The sequence below is a fragment of the Oncorhynchus keta genome, chromosome 5 (assembly GCF_023373465.1).
Source record: "Oncorhynchus keta strain PuntledgeMale-10-30-2019 chromosome 5, Oket_V2, whole genome shotgun sequence".
NCBI lineage: Eukaryota > Metazoa > Chordata > Actinopteri > Salmoniformes > Salmonidae > Oncorhynchus > Oncorhynchus keta.
Window position 1 is genome coordinate 5,096,435 of NC_068425.1, and position 23,799 is coordinate 5,120,233.

General features: G+C 43.8%; 1 protein-coding gene across 1 annotated transcript; it reads right to left on the reverse strand.

Moving 5' to 3' along the window:
• Positions 1-2,592: 2,592 nt before the first annotated feature.
• Positions 2,593-22,533, reverse strand: LOC118384135 (neuronal pentraxin receptor-like). Its single transcript, XM_052518302.1, has 9 exons — positions 22,432-22,533; positions 22,277-22,345; positions 14,549-14,795; positions 13,485-13,551; positions 11,935-12,658; positions 7,967-8,282; positions 7,294-7,535; positions 6,402-6,581; positions 2,593-6,091 (listed from the first exon to the last, which is right to left on the reverse strand). The coding sequence occupies exons 1-9, from the start codon at positions 22,531-22,533 to the stop codon at positions 5,849-5,851; spliced, it is 2,190 nt and encodes a 729-aa protein (XP_052374262.1). The 3' UTR covers positions 2,593-5,848.
• Positions 22,534-23,799: the final 1,266 nt, after the last annotated feature.

Below are 23,799 nucleotides of genomic sequence, written 5' to 3' on the forward strand. Positions count from 1 at the left end.
GGTGGTAGGTTAGTGGTATGGTGTATAGGTGCAGGGTTACATGGTAGTGGGTTGGGGTGGTAGGGTGTTGGTATGGTGTATATTATGTGCAGGGTTACATGGTTGTGGGATGGGGTGGTAGTTTAGTGGTCTAGTGTATAGGTACAGGGTTACATGGTAGTGGGATGGGGTGGTAGGTTAGTGGTATGGTGTATACTGTAGGTGCAGGGTTACATGGTAGTGGGATGGGGTGGTAGTTTAGTGGTATGGTGTATACTGTAGGTGCAGGGTTACATGGTAGTGGGATGGGGTGGTAGGTTAGTGGTATGGTGTATACTGTAGGTGCAGGGTTACATGGTAGTGGGATGGGGTGGTAGGTTAGTGGTATGGTGTATACTGTAGGTGCAGGGTTACATGGTAGTGGGATGGGGTGGTAGTTTAGTGGTATGGTGTATACTGTAGGTGCAGGGTTACATGGTAGTGGGATGGGGTGGTAGTTTAGTGGTATGGTGTATACTGTAGGTGCAGGGTTACATGGTAGTGGGATGGGGTGGTAGGTTAGTGGTATGGTGTATAGATACAAGTGTGTGTGTGTGTGTGTGTGTGTGTGTGTGTGTGTGTGTGTGTGTGTGTGTGTGTGTGTGTGTGTGTGTGTGTGTGTGTGTGTGTGTGTGTGTGTGTGTGTGTGTGTGTGTGTGTGTGTGTGTGTGTGTGCGTGTGTGTGTTTACAATTCAGTGTGTTTAGAGCAGTGATGTTTTAAATTGAGCCTGTGGCGTGTGTCCTGGACAGAACAGGATGTGATTGGCAGCAGCGTGAGGGTTTGTGTGTCAGTGAGTAACAGGATGGTCACTAAATAGCCTAACACACACATAGTAGCTAATCTGCACACAAAGTCCAAATACATGCAATCACATGTAGAACATGCACAGTGAAAATCATTTCATATAATTTCCTATTCATTTGTTATAGCCACCATCTAAGGCTGACATTATGATCAATAATTTTGAAACTGGGGGAGATGTAGAAGGTTATTAATTGACACAGAGATGAAAAGAAAGGAAATACACAGTACTCACATTCGAAATAGAATTTACTTTTGGCCATTTGAGCTTTTCAGCCTGTGCATTTCAAAACCAGTGAAGACAAGGACATAATCACACATAGAGTATACCAACTTTGACAGGAAAAGAGAGGAAAAAGACAAAGATTTGCCTAAACATCGACCTACACATGAAGTAAAAACCTGTTAAAAAATACAGGTAATTCAAAGAGTAATTTTCCAAACCCCGGCTATAAGACATTGTTTGGTTAATCAAGATCTGGCTTATTAATTTTCTAAGCTGTACAGTTTGCCACAACATCACATAGACCATAGAAGTGCAGACAAAAGCCGAACAAACCACAGGCAGGCAAAACACTGATCAGACTGCAAAATGATGTTGGAATCAAAACTTCAGTAGAGAAATGAATAGATATTATTGGGTAAGATACCCGGACAGGCACTTGCCACTAAGTCATAACCAGGGACAGCGACAGTGACGTGCGGTCAGGGTAGGCAGGGTAGGCAGTGTGAAGATGAATGAAAAAAATAACTAATGAAAAATAAATACATATAAATGTTATCAATAATTTAAAAAATTCTGCATGATCAAATAGATGTCAGTACTAGTACTGCTACTTCCCAAATTTGCAGTGGTCTGGGACAACATGCACAAGGAGGCCAGGGGAAAGGCAACCTCGCCGTGTACCTTTCTCCAACACTTCAAACACCAAACTCAATGAAAGGCATTGGCATGATTTGCACATTCGTGTTTCTACCTTATACTGCCAGCTAACGGATGCCGAAAGGCAGGCAGAGAGCTTTGCAAGAGGATAGTCAGAGCTCGCCCCTGCCTACGGATGTCACACACATTATCTGCTGCCTTTTGGTGGTTATATTCATTTTACTTCTAGCTAAAGTCAGCTGATTAGGATGGCTAACGCATTGCATCTGAAATAGTTTTCGAGCGAAACGGTGTGAAGACCAACACCTGAGTTTAGGGACCGACATCTAAAGAAGGGACAGAAAGTAACACGCTCATTTCAATCTGAGTAGTATCAACAGAAAGACTGGCTCTGTGGCTGCAATGTTAGCAGCCAGCTCTACTGCTTCCCCTGCCTGCTGCTCTCTGCGACTTGCACAATTTGTCTATGAGAAACCTGTCTCACCTCCAAAGCCAGATAGCTCTAAAGACATTTGGCAGCTGGCGGATAGATCTGGCATTGAATGAACAACGGAGATTGAACATCAGCATGCACAATGCAAAGGTCAAAGAGAACCGTGAGATTTTGAAAGCCCTAGCTAATTGATGTTACAGCATGCTACCTAAGGTAAACAGAAGTTGGCATTTTGCGGCAACGATGACAGTGTCAGCACATCAAACAGGCCTAGGTGCCACTATGTGGAACTATTCCATTCCTTTATTGAATGTTTTTTTTTTTACAGTATGGTGGAAATGACAAGATTATTTTATAATGCTGTTTTTGTATCAAATGGTTGTTTTATGCAACATAATAAGGGGTTGTTAGAATGCTCGTCTGTGTGTTCTACTGAGGTTTCTGTTCTAGGGGGAGACAAACACTGGTCTCTACACAATGAGTTCTCATGATTTTACGGCAGATACTGTCTGCTGTGGATTATAAGTGTCTTTCATACAAATCTTAACCTTGTGACACATTCCATACACCTGTTGTGTGTCATGCAGACTGAAGGAGAATGGATTTTGCTATAAAATGCCGTGGCTCAAACCAGCTCGTTGAGTTCTCAGTGATCACCTCCAGGGGTGATGACTGACCAGCTCCATTAGTGCACTAATTAAATAATAAAGTTTGATTGTTTTGAAGAAATCTTAAAAGTCTCTCCTTTTGATGACAATAATTCCACCACAACAGTTAGCAACCCATCTAGAGACCGCCACCGTGTTTCCTTTTTGCTCATGACCTATGATGGGATTCTCAACGATACGGATGCGCTCTCCTGTGTTCTGCAGAACAAAATTGATGGATATGGGTCTCTGCCATACCCAGATCGGTGACACACTGAATGCACTGGGACGGCAGTGACACGACTTTGATCGTTTCAATGAGCGATTCGAGCAGAAATGCAATTATCTGGGCCTGGCACGAAACTCGTAGTTAAACGGCCGATCAGAGTAGAGAGGGGAAAAATCTACAACAACATACTGGACAATGTCAATGTTCAGATGAGAGCCAGGTTTGACCACTTTGGTGAACTTCGTTTCCTTGGCTTAGTGGACTGCAAAAAGTGTGAAACAATGTCACACAAAAAAATTGACACCAGCAAACAAGAGCCTGTCTTAATATGCCAAGTGCTTTTGTTAGACTTAAGGCTGATCTTGTCAGATTGTACAGTTCACAAATGGTACCAGACAAATCACCTGGACAGCTCCTCAGCTTTTTTGTTCCAGCGTGACCTGACACAGACTGTCACAAGGCAACAATGTCACTGCAGCTGGTCCTCACCACACCAGCCACAGCAGCATCCATTGAGAAGTCATTTTCTGCGCTGATACAGATAAAGACATACAGTCGAAAGCCAGAGCGATCAAGGACGACTCTCATCCCTTGCCATCATCTCCATCACATTGAGACCAAGAGACTTTGAAAACTGAGGGCCAACAGGGAGGAGCTTTACAGTTCAGTCACTGACGTCTTTATCCAGAAGGATAGACAAATGTACTTTGTTTACAGGTAAACAGTAGTGCTGTCTACTGTTATGACATTACATGTCTAATGACATTACATGACATTACATGTCTATCACATAGCTCAGAGAAGTGAAAGTATATATCTCAGTCAGTAGTGCTGACTACTAGGCATTTTGTGTGTGTCGCGCTGTCTACAAGTAGACCTACTCGCTAGCATTTGGGTCGCTGTCTGTGGTGCTGAAAGTCGCCTGTTCGTGCAGGGCTATTGTGTGGGGCACAAGCGATAACAGCCTGTGAAAGCGTGTCTAATGATTGCGCCGCCTATCTGCTGCTGTTTGATGGTTGGTCGTGGTTGTTTGATGGTTATCTTTGTGATCGTGTCATACCGATAAACACAGCTTTTATTTAAATGTGCCTACCCGGCCTCAAACCTCACCGCACGTCACAAGGTGTCGAAGATCAAGGGGGATTCCATACATTGAATTATATATGGGTGTGCATTGATACATAACGACGCATTTACACCCATTGTTATTTCTATGACTTTTTACATTGAATATAAAGGCATTATATATATAACACAGTTTATACATTTCGGTACAACTTGGTACCAATACCTATTCTGGTGGTCTAGAAAGTATCAAACCTTGTGCTATACCATATTGTGCAACAAAGTTAACCAATAAGCTTGAGTAATACCACTGACAAAGTCCAAGACGTATTTTCTGGATCAATTCAAGCCACACATTCACATTACTGGGTACAGTTATTGAATTTAAATGAGGTCACATCTATATATCTGTCGTTCTTATTAGTCATAGGGAATGATTAGCCGTGCCGTACTACTAAGATACAGACGATTTATACAAATGTTAACGAGAAGGAATATGAAAAGAGAGACCGTAAGAATGCTGTTTTGAAGCGAGTTGATACCCCAAAAAATGTTTTTAACAAACCAATGCAATACAGACACGGTAGTGTATTCTTAATGTCTGCATATAAAATGCTGTATAAAATCATAATGTACACTTGAGTTATCCCCTTCCGTTAGACACAAGTCAGAGGATAGAGAAAGCTATAGATACCCAATTTGTTTAGCTCCTATTGAGAAAACAAAATGGGCTCCTAGGGCCTAGTGCCTGGCCACAGACCAAGTCCAAAGCAGCAGTTCAAATGTAGACGTAGGTATGGCTGGCCTACCCACTCTCTGTCCTGTAGCTCTGAAAAAAACTTCACCAACAATAGATGTAAAACATAGATAAATAAAACATGCAAAGCAAAACAACATTTCCCCTTGAGGGATAAATAGTCTTTATGAGTAGTTAAGAAACCAGTGTTACTCCCACTTCTAACAATGTGCTTCATTCCCCTATTCCCTGACTCCCTTTCACCCAAGCTCCACCCGCCAATTTACTTCACAAATTCACAAATGCACAATATACTGAACGTTGCAGATAGAAATGTGATGAATAGAGCTCACATGATTCCTTAATCGACATGTCAGTTAGGCATTCCTGCTGTTCTACATAACAAGTCGTTCAGATAGAAATATGTTACCTCCGCAGTGTTTGTGCTCTACTGAACACAGCTCAGGGCTCTCAGTCTCAAAGCAGAAATGCTAATGAAAGATCAGCTTTGCCTATTAGATCATAATAAATAAGATTACATGTATAATATGACATGTACAGTTCTACTTATGGCTGGGAATTGCCAGGGATCTCACGACTGTCATCACGATACTTAGGTGACAATACGATATGTATTGTGATTCTCACAATTCTGTATGTATTTTGATTCGATACTTTATTGCAATTTGATGTTCCAAAGATATTGCTCTCAAAATGTCTGCTGCAGAGAGACAAGAGAGCCATGAGAAATTAGTTTTGACCAGTCATGGAAATAAAAGCATTGAAAACATGTTGCCTCACTATTTAAAAAGAAGATGGAGAGCAACAAAAAAACAGATTTTTGGCGCAGGCATAGCTGACTAGCTCTAGGTAACGCTACCTAGCAACAATAACACAAAGTATTGCTATAATATCGTCCAAAATAGTATTGCGATATGTAACTGTATGTAACTGTAAAATCCCTATTGATTTTTCCTCGATCACTAGTCCTACTCTGAGACGCTTTGTGAATAAGGTCCCTGGCTCCCTTCCCCTCACAGTGAGGTGTTGATGCGTTTAGCAGCGCAGGGCTCTCTGGGCACCTTGATGGCTCCTCCGAACACCTCTACTTCCCGGTTGGTCCAGGGGGCCACATTGCCCTTTGCCTGGGGGCCGTGCTGGCTGCAGTGGGCCAGGCTGGACACCTCGCTGGGGGTCAGGACCCGCTCCCATAAGTTCCACTGGGATAGCTCCCCCACCAGGGCCTGGGACGAGTCGAAACGTCCGCCCAGAGTGTCCTACAGGCAGGAGGAGGTGGAGGAGTGAAAGGGGTGAAAAGAAGAAGGGATGTTTCAGAGTTTGGTCTGGTGGTTACTCCGGACTTGGCATTGCCCTGAGAGACTGGGGTTTGATCTTCAAGTCCCCCACTTCAACTCTGCATGTTCCTCTCATCTGCCCCCTTTCATTTCACCCCTGGGTCTATATCTCAATGAACAATAAGATATGTTCTCCTTTAAAAACAACAACCCCCGATAGGTCTATGCCGTTGCTGTCTCTTCCACCAATCACTGCTGACCTCACCAAAATACCAACTCCTCCAAGTCTTACCTGTTCCTGCCCCAGGATGAGGACTCCCCCAGGCCTGATGTGGTGCCAGGCTGCCAGGCCCTGCCCCTCTCCTCTCAGCTTGCCCCCCTGGTAGGCCTGCCACGCCCCGCCTCTCTGGCTCCAGCTTACACAGATGTGGTGCCAACTGCCCCGGGACAGGTTCAGAGGTAACTCTGCCGCCTAGGGGTGGGAGGACAACAGTGCGGGTTAGTATGAGTGTTAGTGCTATACTGCAGGTAATGCAGTGATACCGCATACTATATTAGCGTGCAAATGAAGTATTTCAAATAGCAACAACTGCAAATCAATGGACAATCAATCATATGATGAAGTGGTTCTTAGTACTGACCCTTCGCCATGTGTTGTACAGAGTATCCTAGACTAAAACTCAATATTATGTTAGATAAAATAGAGTGCTTTTAAAGTGCTGATATCTTGATGCTTAACACACTGTGTGGAGACATTAAACAAATGTCCTCCTGGAATACATTAAGGCAGTCATTTTATTACAGTAACATTTGGGGACTGCAGCATTACTTTCTCAAAGGCACGGACTGCACTTCCTCAAGGGCACAGCCAGCTAGGTAGCTCTCTATGCCTTCCAGGCATTGTATTACCATAGTGACATCATGCTAATCTACACTATACTCCCAGCTCTAGCCTAAACGGTGCTTTGTCTCTGTCCCAAATGGCATCCTATTCCCTATGCAGTGCACTACTTTTGACCATGCCTCCGGTCAAAAGTAGTGCACTGCATAGGGAATAGAGTGCCATTTTGGTCGTAGACATCATTCCACAGTAGGCTCCCAGGTACTGTTATAGCTACAGCTTAAATTGTGCTGTGTCTAACTCAGCGTGCCCTAAAATACTGCTACTCTGTTTCCTCCATTACCTTGTCGTTAATGAGCAGCTCCACAGGGGTGTGCATGCCCTGCAGCAGAACTAGCTCATTGGGCTGCTCCGCCACAGCGTAGGAGAAAGGGGTGCCGATGCCCCCCTCGGCGGGACTCAGCCAGAGGCACACGGTGAAGGCACGCAGCTCAGGGATGGGGTGCTGTACCACCGCGTACATATAGTTGGTACGTGTTGGGAAGGACAGCTTGTAGCCCTCGGGGTAGGTGTACTCTGAGAGTCCTGGGGTAAGGAGGTATGGGTGGAGAAATAGAGAGGGAGGGAAAGAGTATTTGAGTCATGAGGTAATTCAGTAGGGGGAATGTTGAATAGACTTCTCTTATTAGGACTTTGTACTGTCTTTTGGGGGTTTATGCAATGGCTACATCACACATTTGACTTCCTTCCTGCCCTCAGGATATCTCATCTCTGTTCTATGATACTTCCACTTTGATTTTTTTTTCTTGTCATGTTCTTTTTTCTTATTCTGTGTCATAATGTGTTGAAGTCATCTTCATAGATTGATAATAAGTTACCTTTCTGGTAGATAATTTATGGTTCATTGTCCCCGACTCGTAACCTCCCCCACCATATCAGTTAATATCATTCAGGTATGAGTATCACTCATAACCATTGATCTTCTCTTACATCTAACCCTCTGCCCCCTCTCTCACCCTCCTCCAGGCCAGCAATGCGGTGGTGTAGGGAGTTGATCCCCTGGTCAATCTCCTGCCTGTGTCTCTGGGATTCCTTTCGCAGGGCCTTCCTCTCCTTCTCCAGGAGTTCAAGCTTCCTCTCAAGCTCTCCCTCCAGATCCTCCATCCGTGGCCACTGCTCTGGTCCATCCCCTGTCCGGGCCTGCCCCACTAGCCCTGCCTCACCCCAACGATCAGGGGCCTCAGAGAGCCCACCACCACCTGCCCTTCTTGAAGTCACCGCAGTTGCTGCATCCGTGTGGTTGTGAGAGAGCGCCAGCGGACCGATATCTGACTTCATGGGAGGGAGTGTGGGAGAGAGGGAGTGTGGGAGAGAGGGAGTGTGGGAGAGAGGGAATGTGGGAGGGAAGGAGTGTGGGAGAGAGGGAATGTGGGAGGGAAGGAGTGTGGGAGGGAGGGATAACAGTGCAGTGGAGGTATACAATTGATCAATTATGTCGTCCAATAGTAAAATCATGCAAAATGTAGCCTACACAATTGCTAGGGCAGGTGAAATATATTTACATGCGCGCCGCACACACAGCCTTGTTTCAGAGGAATATCATCTGCAGGCAGCAGGAGTGTGCAGCTGTCAACTGGTTTTATCATGGAGCAGCTCACAGAAGAATGACATCGGTAGCCGGTAGGGTAGGACAGAGGTTTCAACATATCTACTAGTAAATGCTAACTAAGGCAACAATGGGTAGGCAAACCAGGTATTGAAAAAGTTTGGTACGAAGTCTTGGTTTTGTAGATTATTTGTGATGTGCAATGCAGTCATCATGAGCTGTTTGCATCGGGGGCATAGGCATGAGTGGGCCTGGGTGGACACAGGCCCATCCCCTGGCCCATCCCACCCAATCAGATTGAGCAAAAACAGAAAAATAATACATTATTATTACAAAAAAACACAGTTCCACTCACCAGATGATGATCATTTGAAAGAACCCTTTCCTGCAGTCAATGACCAAAAGCACCCTCTTTGGCCTCATGGGTGGAATGCTATTAATATTTGTCCTAATTTCATAATTAATGAAGTTTTTTTTTTTTGTTTCTATGTCAAACAGCTTTTTTATATTTCAGTCTTCTGTGGTGTACATACAGTAAAGTGTAATATCAGGATGCAAACTAAACATTTTATACATTTCAACTCTATTTCTGACATGGTACAGTTTTTTTATTTCATTTGTATATTTTGACAATGTGTATATGTGTATACTTTTGTTTCAAAGTAGATTTGTTTGACTACCAAGAATCCCTCTGTGTGACCCTGATTAAGCCCAAAAAAAGGCTAACTTCTTGTTGAAAGTTATTCTTGAAAAGGGAGAATCTCCTGTGTGGCGCATCGGTCAAAGGTACTGCATCTCAGTGCTAGAAGTGTCACTACAGACCTTAGTTCGATTCCAGGCTCTATCACAACCGGACATGATTGGGTGTGCCATAGGGCGGCACACAATTGGCCCAGCGTTGGCCGGGGTAGGCTGTCATTGTAAATAAGAATGTGTTCTTAACTGACTTGCCTAGTTAAATCAAAAAAAACATTTGCAACAACATCCTCCTTGATAACAGCTGCTGAAAATTAGTCTACAACAAAAGCTAGACTTTGGGAAAACTATTGCTTGCTATTGCGCGTTGGCCTGTGAGAAGAGAATGTTTTTTGTTAAAACGATCCCACCGATTACAAGTCAAAATGTGACTGCTTGATTCCACTGTCACTCCAAAATGTTGCCCTAATACAGTTGAATGGCGGATGCCTTCTATCTAGGTTCTGATGGCCTAGCCAATGGCTGACTTAGCTAGCCCCAGAGATGACCAAAGAAAAATCCTGATTGAATATGTTTTTCTCTTCAGTGTTAACCCTTTCCTTTCCAACAAAAATTGAAGAGAAATAAATCAGAACATAATTGAAAATAATGATCCAAATTTGAATTATTGTTGTTATTATTATTTTATAAATCCTTTGCCCTTCTCTGAAGGTGTAGAAGGCCCCCATTGTTCCTCACTGTGTTTGGATTAGTAATTTTCTCCAGTCTTTCTCCGGTCTCGAACGCGACACTCACTAGAAGCCAGTTCGGTTTTCAGAGCTGCACTCACACTGTTTAATGTGCTGTGATTAATGTGGGCCTTCGTGTTAGATAAGCACTCTAATCTCTGGAGTTTGTTTTATTTTTTATTATCCACATGTAGTAAATGTGTTATTCTTTGTTAAGATCAGTTCCAACGTGACTGGAGGTTGAGTGACCAAAGATGGTTGGGAACCACTGATACAGAGGTAAACCACTGATACAGTATAACAGTAGTGTGCTAGGCAGAAGCTGCAAAAAATAATATGATGGTCTCTGCTCTTGACAAATATAGGTAACTGGTCGGATGAATATTTTATGATATTTTCTCCAGAAGAAATGGTGTTGTACATCACATGTTGCTTGGCAGGCAGCTATAAAGCAGCTTCGTATTACTCTACCCTCCCCTCCCTCCTCCACCCCTCCTCTTCTCCTCCCCTGGGTTAGTCATAGTGGGAAGCAGAGGTGGCTGGAACAACACATTCTCCTGTGTCTGTAGATTAGGGCTAATAAATTATCCTACAACGTTCTTGTTTTGGGGTTTCCATTAATCAAACTGGCTAAATTTAACTTGAGTTGTGAAGCAGGTTGAGAAGACATTGTAATGGTGCAATAGCAACAAATGATACCAAAATATGTTAATAGATTTTGGTGAAGTAACTGATTGGTTCCTCAACATTGTTTTGAACTCTAATAAGCTATTGCTAAGATGGATATAATGCATCTAATCAATTTGAATATAATGCATCTAATCAATTTTCAGGGACAATAAATTAAAGACGTTGATATACAGGTAACTGCCAAAATAAAGGAAACACTTGAGTAAATGAGGGATATAAAGAATATTGAATGCAGGTGATTCCACACAGGTGTGGATCCTGGGTTGATTAAGCAATGAACATCCCATGCTTAAAAAATGCCCAGTTGCCCATTATTTGAAGTCCTTGCTATCTGAGATCCCTGCGACTTTGACATTAACCCCTTGAAGTTGAAATTTAAAATGGTTTAGGTCAGGGTTAAGTTCGGGGTTAGGTAAGGGTTATGGTAAAGTTAGGGCTATGGTAAGGTTAGGGATTAAGGTTAGGGTTTAGGATAGGGATATCCCAAGGATCCCGGATAGCACTAACCATTATTTTAACCATGTCTACAAAAATAGATCTCAGTGACTTTGAAAGATGGAGGCTCAAAGGAGCATACAAAGTTTAAAGTGTGTGTGTGTGTGTGTGTGTGTGTGTGTGTGTGTGTGTGTGTGTGTGTGTGTGTGTGTGTGTGTGTGTGTGTGTGTGTGTGTGTGTGTGTGTGTGTGTGTGTGTGTGTGTGTGTGTGTCTCATCAGATGTCAACCCTTTGGAACACTTATGGGAGATTCTGGAGCAATGCCTATGACAGCGTTGTCCATCAACAAAACACAAGATGAATTTATTGTGGATGAATTTATTGTGGAAGAATGGTGTCGCATCCGTCCAACAGAGTTCTAGGCACTTGTATAATCTATGCCAAGACTCATTGGCGCTGTTCTGGCAGCTTGCGGTGGTCCAAAGCTTTATGATGGTGTTTCCTTTATTTTGGAAGTTACCTGTAGGTGGTCATCTAACCTGATCTAATCCTGTTCCTGATTTCTATTAACTGGAAATGGTCTCAATTAAACAGTAAAACCACGTAGCCACACCCACACGGACATACTGCCATCCGAGACGTGAGTAGAAATTCAGAGTGAGTGCTATCGAGGTCTGCCAAGCAGGTCAACTGACTCACGAGAGGGTCAAAATTAGCCTATTCACTGCTTTATTTACAGATACAATAACAGTTCGTTTAAAATAAAGATATGTGATAGTGGAATTCAACACCAACATACATGACACATGTTTCTCCCATTCCCCCTTACCTCCAGTTTCTCTATGCGGTCTTTCATCTGAACGATAGCCTGTTCCAGCTCGCCTACAGCCTGGGCGGTGAGCAGCTGTGCCACAGACGATGACGGAGCACTGTCCCGGACCATGAGCCGGCCCTCATCAACCCTCTTACCTCCCCAGAGCCCCGCGCTACTCTCCGCTACTCTACGCCCCTCTATTCCGCTCTCACACTCCGAAAGCTTGCCTGACAGATCCCTAATGGTCCGCTGGTCGGTGATAATCTGGTCCTTCTGCTGGAGAACTGTCTGTTTGAGTTCCTCTGCCGTGGTGCGGAGGTATCCCCAGTCCTCACCCGCGAACAGCGACGGGTCGTCGGCTTGTTGCTGAAAGTTTTTGGGGTTGCATTCTCCGGCGGGGACTGGGGTGCAGATAAGTCTGCTAACCTGCCTAGTTCCACCAATGCTGTCTGAGCCGCTGGGGACGTGGAAGAAAGTGGGCGCTTCTCCGTCCTGCGTTTCAGAACCATGGAGAGCGCCCAGTGGACCCGCTCGCGCCACGGAGCCCCCGGGGAAAGTCTGCTGCACTCCAGCGTCCGGAGACTGCGACTGGTTGTCTGCCACAGGCTGCTGGGTAGATTCGGCAGCGGAGCCGGTATGGACCGCGGCGATGATGCAGATGACTGCTCCAACGAAGGCCACCATCCCGGCGGCCAAGATGATAACGATGAACTTCAGGTTGGCGGCGTCAGAAATCAATAGTTATGAGAAAAAAAAACATAGGATTTGTCTATCTAGTTCAACAACACTGAAAAAGCGCAGTCTGAGTAAAAAAAAAAAAATTGGCAGATCAAAAGATCCGTGAAGATATCACGAAAGACGCATCTTATGGCGTTGCTAGGCTATTAGTCAACACACAGGCAGGCTATGTTCCACTTCATTTAATAATTCGGCTACAATGAGTACAGCTACTTGCTCCAACCGTTTCTATCTCGTCCCTCTGTTCTTTGGCTTCAGTGTTGTTCGGCTTCTTTATCTCGTTATCACAAGGACAACCAGAGAGAAAGGGGGAGAGTGTGAGAGGGAGAGAGAGAGAGAGAGAGAAAGAGAGAGAGAGACAACCAGAGAGAGAGAGAGAGAGAGCGAGAGAGAGAGAGAGAGAGAGAGAGAGAGAGAGAGAGAGAGAGAGAGAGAGAGAGAGAGAGAGAGAGAGAGAGAAACCAGAGAGAGAGACAACCAGAGAGAGAGAGAGAGAGAGAGAGAGAGAGAGAGAGAGAGAGAGAGAGAGAGAGAGAGAGAGAGAGAGAGAGCGCAACAGCATGCAAGTGAATATCAAGAGACGGGAACGGGAGATGGTAAGAATGATATGAGACGGTGTCTCGTGTCACACAAAATGTAGATCGAGATTACAATAATTCAGCCGCTTGTGGTTTAATAACAATATAGTGATAAGCATTCGATGTGTTTGTGCTTTTCATATGCTGTGATCGCTTGATGGTATGTATTTATGGCGAGGAATGCATAACCTAAATAACAAAACAGGACAACCCGTGGTACTGTAGTATCCTAGGGAATCACGCTCGTACAGCGGGTTCTCATCGTTCTCGTCAGGGACGATGCGCGGGCACATAGCACACAATCTAGCGTGCGCCCCTATTAGTCAAATACAAGGTTCACGGGAGAAAGGAAGACTGGTGGTGTTTGTGTTGTAAGCGTTGGTGCAGGATAACGAGAAATCGCGATAAACCCTATCAACCCGATCATAACCATGAGATCATTCCTCGCACGACCGGGTCATTTTTAGAAAAGGCAATCTCAGCAAAACACAGCACATAGGTGCAGAGTGGGGTGTGTGTGTGTGTGTGCGTGTGTGTGTGTGTGTGTGTGTGTGTGTGTGTGTGTGTGTGTGTGTGTGTGTGTGTGTGTGTGTGTGTGTGTGTGTGTGTGTGTGTGTGTGTGTGTGTGTGTGTGTGTGTGTGTGTGTGTGTGTGTGTGTGAGCGCACTCTCTCACATAAGTGACTGCAAAGGGAGATTGTGGTGAGAGAAGAGTAATAAGCCTAGGTATGTTTATGAAAAGCTTTTCCTCTGCGAGGGAATAGGTTCTGTGCTCTAAAATATGTTTCAGAGAGAAGAAAATGGCCTAGACTCGAAGTGCGCCAACACTAGGCTCTGGGTTCGCATAATAGAAGAATAGTCAAATAGGCTGACGTTGGCTCTTTCTCAGAGATCGAGGTTGAAGGTGAATTCAGATTAAAAAGAGTCAGAAAGGGAGATAAATTCAATGGATGACAGCCCAACAGTAACGGGGCATGAATCCGTTTTACATTTGATCATTTCCATTAATAGATCTCAAATATGAAGTATTTTAGGGTACAGATTATCCATAAACAAATACATATTTTGCCTGAATCCAGTCCAGGTGCTTAGCAGGACAGGAAAATCAAAATATTTTTTGGAGAAATGTCCTCTGGTCTGATGAAAAAAGAAAGAAAAAGTTTGGCCATAACATAATGACCATCGTTATGTTTGGAGGAAAAAGGGGGAGTTTTGCAACCTTCTGGGCAGTCTTCGACCACCCGCCCGAGGGTAGAGCAGCAGCCATCGCGAGGATATCCGTTGGGAGTTGGCCTGCAGGGATACCAATCTTACCTTCGACCAGCTGGTGGACATGTCCATTTGGCTGGATAACCTGCTGGTCACCCGCGGACGTCCAGAGAGGGTTCTGTCGATTCCCTCTCCCAGCACCACCATTCCGGTGCCTATGGAGCTGGGAGGTGCTGCGGACAGGAAGACCGGAGGTGGCGCTTTCACGTGTACTATCTGTGGCCACAGAGGTTCCACTGCTGGTCTGTGCCGTGTTGGCTCCTCTAGGGTTCGAGGCAGCAGGCAGGGCACTCTGGCGTTACCCCAGATGAGAAGGCACCATTCTCACCCAGAGCCCTCTGTTGCACACATGTTTTTGTTTGTTACTTTTCCTGAGTTTTCCCCGCATTCCCAGCAAAAGGCGCTCGTCAATTCAGTTTAGGGATTCCCATCGTTCCCGTGGATGTGCCCTTCCCCGTTCACGCCTTAGATAGTCGACTATTAGGGTCAGGGTTGATTAGGGAGGTCACCGCTCCTTTGCGCATGGTGACGCAGGGAGGTCATACGGAGAGAATTAGTCTCTTTATTGTTGACTCTCCTGCATTTCCCGTGGTGCTGGGCCTACCCTGGTTAACAGGGTAGGCCTGCTTGCAGTGGACAGCTGTGGCGGACAGGGCTTTAGGTCACCTGAGGGCTCTGTTTGCCTCGGGCTCCAGTGCTGGCTCATCCGGATCCCTCCTTGGCATTCATAGTGGAGGTGGACTCGTCTGAGGCTAGGATAGGAGCTGTGCTCTCTCAGCGCTCGGGCACACCACCGAAGCTCTGACCCTGTGCTTTCTTCTCGAGGAAGCTCAGCCCCGCGGAGCAAAACTATGATGTGGGGAACTGGGAGTTGTTGGCTGTCGTCAAGGCTTTGAAGGTGTGGAGACATTGGCTTGAGGGGGCTAATCAACCTTTTCTCATTTGGACTGACCACCGCAATCTGGAGTACATCCGGGCGGCAAGGAGACTGAACCCTCGCCAGGCAAGGTGGACCATGTTTTTCACCCATTTTGTTTTCACCCTTTCTTACAGACCAGGTTCCCAGAACGTGAAAGCAGGCGCACTTTCCCGGCTGTATGACACAGAGGAGCGGCCAATGGATCCCACTCCCATACTCCCGGCCTCCTGCCTGGTGGCGCCGGTAGTGTGGGAGCTGGACGCGGACATTGAGTGGGCATTGCGTACAGAGCCCGCTCCCCTCCAGTGTCCTGCTGGGCGTCTGCACGTTCCTGGGCGTCTGCCAGAAAGTTGGCGCAGACCGTCACTGTAGTGAGACTGTGTTTGCACCGGGGGACCGGGTCCGGCTCTCAACCCAAAACATACCCCATGATTGTGTCCCACTTGTTGTTGATTCTTCACAAAAAAATACAGTTTTATATCTTTATGTTTGAAGCCTGAAATGTTGCAAAAGGTCGCAAAGATCAAGGGGGCCGAATAGTTTCGCAAGGCACTGTATATCTGAAATAAATCATTATCTCTACTATTATTCTGACATTTCATATTCTTAAAATAAAGTGGTGATCCTAAATGAATATTTACTTGAATTAAATGTCAGGAATTGTGAAAAACTGAGTTTAAAGGTGTATGTAAACGTCCGACTTCAAGTGTATATCCTACCAACTGGACATGACAAACTGTAACATCTTATGTTTCACTGAGTCTTTGCTGAACGACAACATGAATAACATACAGCTGACGGGTTATACACTGCATCAGCAGGATAGAACAGCAGCCTCTGGTAAGACAAGCGGTGGCAGTCTATGTATATTTGTAGACAACAGTTGTTGTACGATATCTATTGAAGTCTCGAGGGTTTGCTCGCCTAAGGTAGAGTATCTCATGATAAGCTGTAGACCACACTATCTACCAAGAGAGTTTTCATCTGTATTTTTTGTAGCTGTCTACATACCACCACAGACAGATGCTGGCACTAAGACTGCACTCAATGAGCTGTATACTGCCATAAGGAAACAAGAAAATGTTCATCCAGAGGTGGCGCTCCTAGTGGCCGGGGACTTTAATGCAGGGAAACTTAAATCCGTTTGACCTCATTTCTATCAACCAGAGGGAAAAAACTATATACCACCTTTACTCCACAAACAGAGACACGTGCAAAGCTCTCCCTTGCCCTCAAGTTGGCAAATCTGACCATAATTCTACCCTCCTGATTCCTGCTTACAGGCAACAATTAAAGCAGGAAGCACCAGTGACTCAGTCAATACAAAAGTGGTCAGATTAATCAGATGCTAAGCTACAGGACTGTTTTGCTAGAACAGACTGGAATATGCTCTGGGATTCTTCCAATGGCATTGAGGAGTACACCACATCAGTCACTGAATTCATCAATAAGTGCATTGATGATGTTATCACCACAGTGACTGTACGTACATACTCCAATCAGAAGTCATGGATTACAGGCAGCATCCGGACTGAGCTAAAGGGTACTTGCATTGCCCCCCCCCCTCTTTTTTACACTGCTGCTACTCTCTGTTATTATCTATGTATAAGTCACTTTAATAACTCTACCCACATGTATATATTACCTCAATTACCTCGACTAACTGGTGCCCCCGCACATTGACTCTGTACTGGTACCTCCTATATATAGCCTGGCTATTGTTATTTTACTGCTGCTCTTTACTTATTTGTTAGTTTATTTATTTTATTTTTTTTAGGTATTTTTCTTAAAACTGAACTGTTGGTTAAGGGCTTGTAAATAAGCATTTCACTGTAAGGTTGTATTCGGCGCATATGACAAATAAAATTTGCTTTGATTTGATGAATCTAAACATGTGACAACATAGAGGGAATTCTATTAACATGAGCCACAGTGCACCCAGCTACGGCCGTGGTGTGAACAGGCAAAATCGTTGAGTGAGGAGTTCCCATCTCAAATGGAACAGTAATCTTCTCCGCTCGGTCATCTTGTCAACAAGGTAATGTTGTGCATGGTCCAGAAACAAAAAACATTTCCATAAAAAATATGATTGAATTCTCAAACTAGTTTTCATTTCTAAGGCAGATAAAGCATTTTTATCAAAATCAAACCCTTTTGCATGTAAAAACACATAATTATACGTATTATTCCACATGCTTAATCTACATAACTTTTGCTTTGAGCCATCTTCGCCATGGGCTTTGAACGGGGCACCTGGGTCACACCCAGGAGTCAGCCTGGTTCTAAAACTTGTGCAATCACTTGGTACAAACTCCTCCCACTGGGGCAACCCGTGCCAGATAATCGAATCCCCTCAATATCTCATGTGAAGGGGTCTAAACACATGTTTGCACATCATTCCACATTTGAAATTTCACTTGCACATGATTTGCCTAGCGGTTCAAACTGGCCATCTTTCTTTTGGTGTTTTTCAGAGTCAGTAGAAAGGCATCTTTAGTGTCTTAAGTTTTCATAACTGTGACCTTAATTGCCAGCCGTTTGTAAGCTATTAGTGTCTTAACAACCGTTCCACAGGTGCATGGTCATTAATTGTTTATGGTTCATTGCACAGGCATGGGAAACAGTGTTTAAACCCTTTACATTGAAGATCTGTGAAGAAATTTGGATTTTTACAAATTATCTTTGAAAGACAGGGTCCTGAAAAAAGGGACATTTCTTTTTTTGCTGAGTTTAGTTATATGTATTGCTGCTGCAAAGACCTATATCTGTAGGCAGCCTTTAGGGTTCCATTGAAACTGTGAAGGGTTTTAGTGTAGGACAAGGGTGGGAAAACCTTTTGGCTCGGGGGCCACATCGGGATTTTGAAATATAACGGAGGGACACATTTTTTTGGGGACTAATTCTTTGTTAAAATCATTATTTTTTTTTTTTAATGTCTCGCAAGCCGTATTGAAGTGCCCGGCAGGCCATACTTTGCGCCACCCTTGTTGTAGTGGATGCTACAGCGCCGCTGAGAGAGAGTCAATGATGTTTAAAATTCCAGTCATGTCTCCGGTGGTTTTATGGTGCCACCTAGTGTACAAATAGCCATCAGACAGACAGACCATGATTACTGCGCCACTAGTTTTATGAGAGCTCAAGGGCCTTCTCTCTTGCTCTCTCACTCTCTCACTTTCTCTCTCTCCCCCACTTTCAGCTTTCTCTCTCTGTCAGACCTCTTTCTCTCTCAGTTCTCTCTCTTCTCTTTCCCTTCTGTTGTTTCTCTCTCCATCTCTTATTTTCTCATTATATCTCTCTCTGCCCCTCAACTATATCTCTCTCTGCCCCTCTCAACTTCTCCCCCCCTTTCCCACCAACATCTTTCTTTCCTTTCCTCTGATTTTTTAAAATCATGTTACTTAGATTTTAAGACAACCGAACAACCTCCTGGAAAATACACACATAATCAACATGTACACATGAACTATTTACATGAAACTGTGCCTTATAGTTTACTGAAGAAAGGCCTAGTACTACACTACCTGTAAACAAAAGTGAGTTATAACTAAATATCAAATTTACAACAAAATGTATAGTCAACTTTGTAAATACAATTCAGGGATGGCCACAACTGCTCTTGAGAAGCTACAGGTTTATGCGGGCTTTTTTGTTCAAGTCCAGTTCTACCACACCTGATTCTACTATTATTGGTCTCAATGAACAGCTGAGTAGTAGAATCAGGTGTTGTAGCACTGCTTGATCAGAAAAGCCTGCATAACGCTGTGGATCATCAAGATAACTCCTGTCATCATCAGCATGTCCAGTTAAATAGGCCAGACAGTCCATAGAAATAGTGTCAAGTTGATGTGCTTATAACAAGGTCTGTGGTGCAATGGTTAGCGTCACCGTCTTCGGGAACCGAGGACACAGTTTGATCATTCTCTTTAGTGTATGGTTTTAATTGGCTCTTAAAAGAGCCTTTGGTTTCGTGGAGTGACAGGCAAGAGGCAGTGAGTGGGCTGGTGTGTACTAACTGCATCCGTCTCGCTAGAACGGAGGAGAGACCAGCTCTCAGACTCTCAAGGAAGAAAGTGGTCGTTGCCCTCATCCATGAGATTCACGCCATCCCTAAAGTACTGCCCAGTGAAACAGTGCTTGTATGACAGAGTAGCGGCTTGTGGACATGAGCCTGGAAGCTTTTGTTGCACAATGTCTTTGTTGTTCATTCACTCAGTACTGATTGAACGTGTATTTATCTTGCTTGCGCTAAAATACATTGCCTTCGACAGTTGATGTGTTGAAAACAGTATCATTTCAGTTAGGTCGTATATAGAGTTAGCTCGAACCAGGTTAGCAAGCATAGCATTTTCTTTTAAACTGCGCTCAGATTCGGTTGCACTAGGAAGTTTTAACTGGGTGCACGTGTGGCAAATTCAGATTTTTGGGAACACACTGAAAAGTAATTTGACACTTGTTAGGGTTGCGTGAATTCGAATCTGGTATCAGGCTAAATATAACAATGAGTCACCGATTTTATACTATGTATTTTTTATTAGCTAAGTAATAAATGGCAAATGCAACTTTCGTATATACGGGCTCACTGTAATACCACGCAGGGCAGAACAGAGAACTGACAAGACGTATGTAAAACAGTATTCTTTATACTGTGATAGACAGTTCCAACCCGTCTGTTGGCCTATCACAGTAGAGACTGGGCGTGGTTTAAACTTGCTCAGCCTATTGCAGGCGCTCAGGCGGGTCCCCGCCTCTTGGCGCTTCTGTTGATAGCTTTTACACCTGCATTGCTTGCTGTTTTGGGGTTTTAGGCTGGGTTTCTGTACAGCACTTTGAGATATCAGCTGATGTCCGAAGGACTATATAAATACATTTGATTTGATTTGATAGATGTACATGTTGCTTGTGAAGAACATCCAGGCTCTCATGCTCCATACCGTTATCTCGCACCTGGCTCCTGTTATCTAATAAAAGACCGCTTGTTCTCGCAACACCCCGCTCTGAATGTGCCCCCCTCTCAACTAATTTGAACAGTTCCTGTCTTCATGCTTCTCTGTATTTTTCCATCATGAGAAAGTCCCATGGCCCTGATACTTTTAACAATGTTTCAAGTCAGCTATGTTGCATAACACATACATACATCCACACAAGCCAACAGCAGATAATATTCAATTATATATTTGGTAATGACTATAATGTAAAACACAGGATCCAACACACTGTATTGATCCATTAGTGCAAATTTGGATTATAATGACAGGAAGACAATTGCATTGAGAGGAGGGCGCGTACTGAATCAATGCATAGGGTAAGGTCTGTAACGTTAGCTAACGTTAAATGAGCAAGCTAGCTAGCAGGTGTTATGTTATACATTGAAATCTGGTTGTACATGTAACGTTAGCAAGCAAGACAATTTTACTTTATGGAGTAGCTAACGTTAGATGAGCAATGCCCATTGCACAATGTATTCTAAATGAGCAGTGTGGCAGTTTCCAAAGTTTGGTGTTGACTATGAACTTTACTTAGCTATGCTTTGTGGAATATTGTGGGATATAGCTAGCTAAGTTATTGTCAACATTAAGTTTTTGCTAGTTCGCTAACTGACTATAGCAGGCAAGGACATTAGCTAGCGTATCTATTTGTTTACACAGATGACTTCAGCCTTATAAAACACCTTCACAGGAAAAATATAGGTAGGTAGCTTTCCTCGCTTGTTGGTTAGCAAGGCTAGCCAACATTAGTTCTCATCTGACAGGTAACTTATGCTGTGGTGTAACGTTATGTTAGCTAGTTATATAATGTTACAGCTGCTGGCAAGCTAACTAACATTAGCTAATCAAAACAAAACCACATTCAGCTCACTAATAACAACCAACCCATTTTTCATGTTGGACAATTATCTGTGTGCATTTATTGATTAACCTCATCTTGAATACCAACATATAGTTTATAACATGTAGCTTAGGTTTGTCCTCAACCACTTCTTATCATGGCTGGCTGCCTGGCTGGTAGGCGGCGACCTGTTTGTGTTGGCAAGTTGCTGAGCACTCTGAGATTCAGCTAAAAATATTTTAGCATTGATTAGAAATGTTACAAAAAGTTAGCACATCATTGTTTTCTAATTGACGGAAATGTGCACGTGATAAATTATACATTTCATAAAAACTGTTGTACCTACAAATTTAGCCTATCCGACATTGTTTAAATTCAATGGTCACTTTATGGACGCTATAGTCTCGCTTTTAATCCGATTTCTAGAATTTGAGCTAGGTAGCCACAATAAATACTCAATTGCTAAAGACAATGTAAAAACAACAACTGGTATGTGGTTCTTATAAAAGTATCTATTGGCTGTCCTAAAAGTAACTAGAAGTCGCTAAATTACGTCATCGCCTAATTTGCATAATGGACCAAGTGCATGTAATTGTGATGGATGCTGTAGGAGAGAGGAATAACGTCGTGGGAGAGACTAAAAGTGAGTAAAAAACACCCTAAATATGTTTAGAACTACAAATGAACTTTCTTCTGTTGATTCTTGTTTTTTTTTAATGTCACAATTCCAACCCTCCCCCTTTATCAGGGCTTGGGACTGGCAAAAGTGACCCAAAAGAGACACTCTGGCGGAGTTACATAGTTTTTTATTTTAGTAATTCTTTTTTTATTTCAGTTTTCTTAATTTGGTTTGGTTTTTAACCTTATGGTCCACTTAGGAGCCTACAACAAGTCACAGTAAAACATGAACATTTTTAACCATAACATTTTTTAATTTTTTTTGTATACAATCTACATTAAGAATCTTCCCACTGGTCCAAAATGTGTGGAACCGCAGGTTCAATGGAGAGCCAACGTGTGTCACACACCTTGGTTATCTGTAAAGGTTTCTCTCCCCAGTTGATGGTCTCATATAAGGCCTTGAAAGCCTCCCTGCGCTTTGGAGACACATAAAACCAGTTATAATTCTCTCGTACCAAGTACTCCACACTACGGGGATGGTGTAATTGGAAGCATGACTTACAGCAAGCTGCAGAGAGTGGCACACACAGCGAATAAGAACCAGATATTTGAGGCCATACTCCTCCTTCAGCACTTTATGGACCCCATTGTTAATCCCCGCCATAACAGAGGCATTGTCAGTCCCTATTTTTTAAGACAACACTTCTCGAGGAAAGCCACAACAGCACGGGCTATAGATTTGGCATCTCCTCCCTCCAACTCAACAAGCGCCAGAAATGTTGATACAATTGTCTGCTTGGTGTCACTAAAGTACCTTATCACAACCCCCAGGTACTTAGAAACACTTACACCCGTGGACTCATCGGGGAGGAGGCTGAAACGCTGGTCACCCACATCTGTGACCAACTTTTCAGAATGTATGGTGCTAGAACACCATTAATCATTTCTGTGCACTGTGTCCTGTGCATTTTGAAGTGGTTAGGAGCAGTGGAGTCTGAGAAAGCAGCTCTACATGCTTCTCCAATGTGATCACATGCCAGCATGGAACAGTGTTCAGCGATAGCTAATGCCATGGTGGCCTCAGCCTTTTTTGCAGAGTCAATTGTTTTGACCATAAATGGCAGCTTGTTTTGGGTGGAACTGTTATAAGGCTTTGCCTTTTGAGTATGTTTTTGAGATGTCATGTGTTTTTTTTACATCACTAAGTTTGGCGTAGAAATCAGCCTTACAATACAGGCAGTATGCCCGTGTATCATCTCCAATAAACGGCTTCAACCAACCTTTGAATTCAGGTTTTAATTCCCACTCCTTTCTGTATTTTTGAGTGTACAGTTTAGACTGAGACATGATGAGCGAGCCAGCTAGATGTTTAGCTTATGTTACAGAGAGGCACACACACACAATGGACAAGGTGAGTAAGTGCAGTGATTTTATTTTAGACAAAGAACATTTTACATCTACATCCCATTTACATCCCGCGCTGAATGTAAGCCAGGGCGGGATCAGCCAGCGGCGGCTTCTCGCATGCGCGATTCATTTGCAGTCTGGACGAGTAGGGGTGAACATCTCCTGCTCTGGCTGCAGCTGGGAGTGACTGCTTTGTGAGGACTGGGCCACCTGTGAGTGCTTTGGGATGGGGGTGGGGCCCACGGCAGCACCTGCTGCTCGTTGAGAAGAGTAAGAACGGTACATGCTTTCACATCAGGATCTACAAAAGTCTCCAATAACACCAGAAAAAGTTGATAGATTTGTCGCTAGTTGATTTTTTTAAAAATGTGTCGATCATGACGAGAGGCGGAGAGTGAGTTGTGTATCTCCAATCAAGTTGATTTGAAATCGGTGTCATATTGGCTTAGGTATATGATGGTAGGGAGATTTGAATTTAACAGTGAGCTAAATACCTAAATAGACAAGACTATCCTCATGTTTA

Bases quoted from the DNA above. Each gene is read 5' to 3' on its own strand.
- LOC118384135 (XM_052518302.1), bottom strand. From the start codon at position 22,533: ATGGCGGGGATTAACAATGGGGTCCATAAAGTGCTGAAGGAGGAGTAT. The intron at 13,552-14,548 runs GTAAGATTGGTA...TTTGACTAATAG, and splicing joins TGTCCACCAGCTGGTCGAAG to GGGCGCACGCTAGATTGTGT. The intron at 8,283-11,934 runs GTAAGGGGGAAT...CCTCCCATGAAG, and splicing joins ACCGCATAGAGAAACTGGAG to TCAGATATCGGTCCGCTGGC.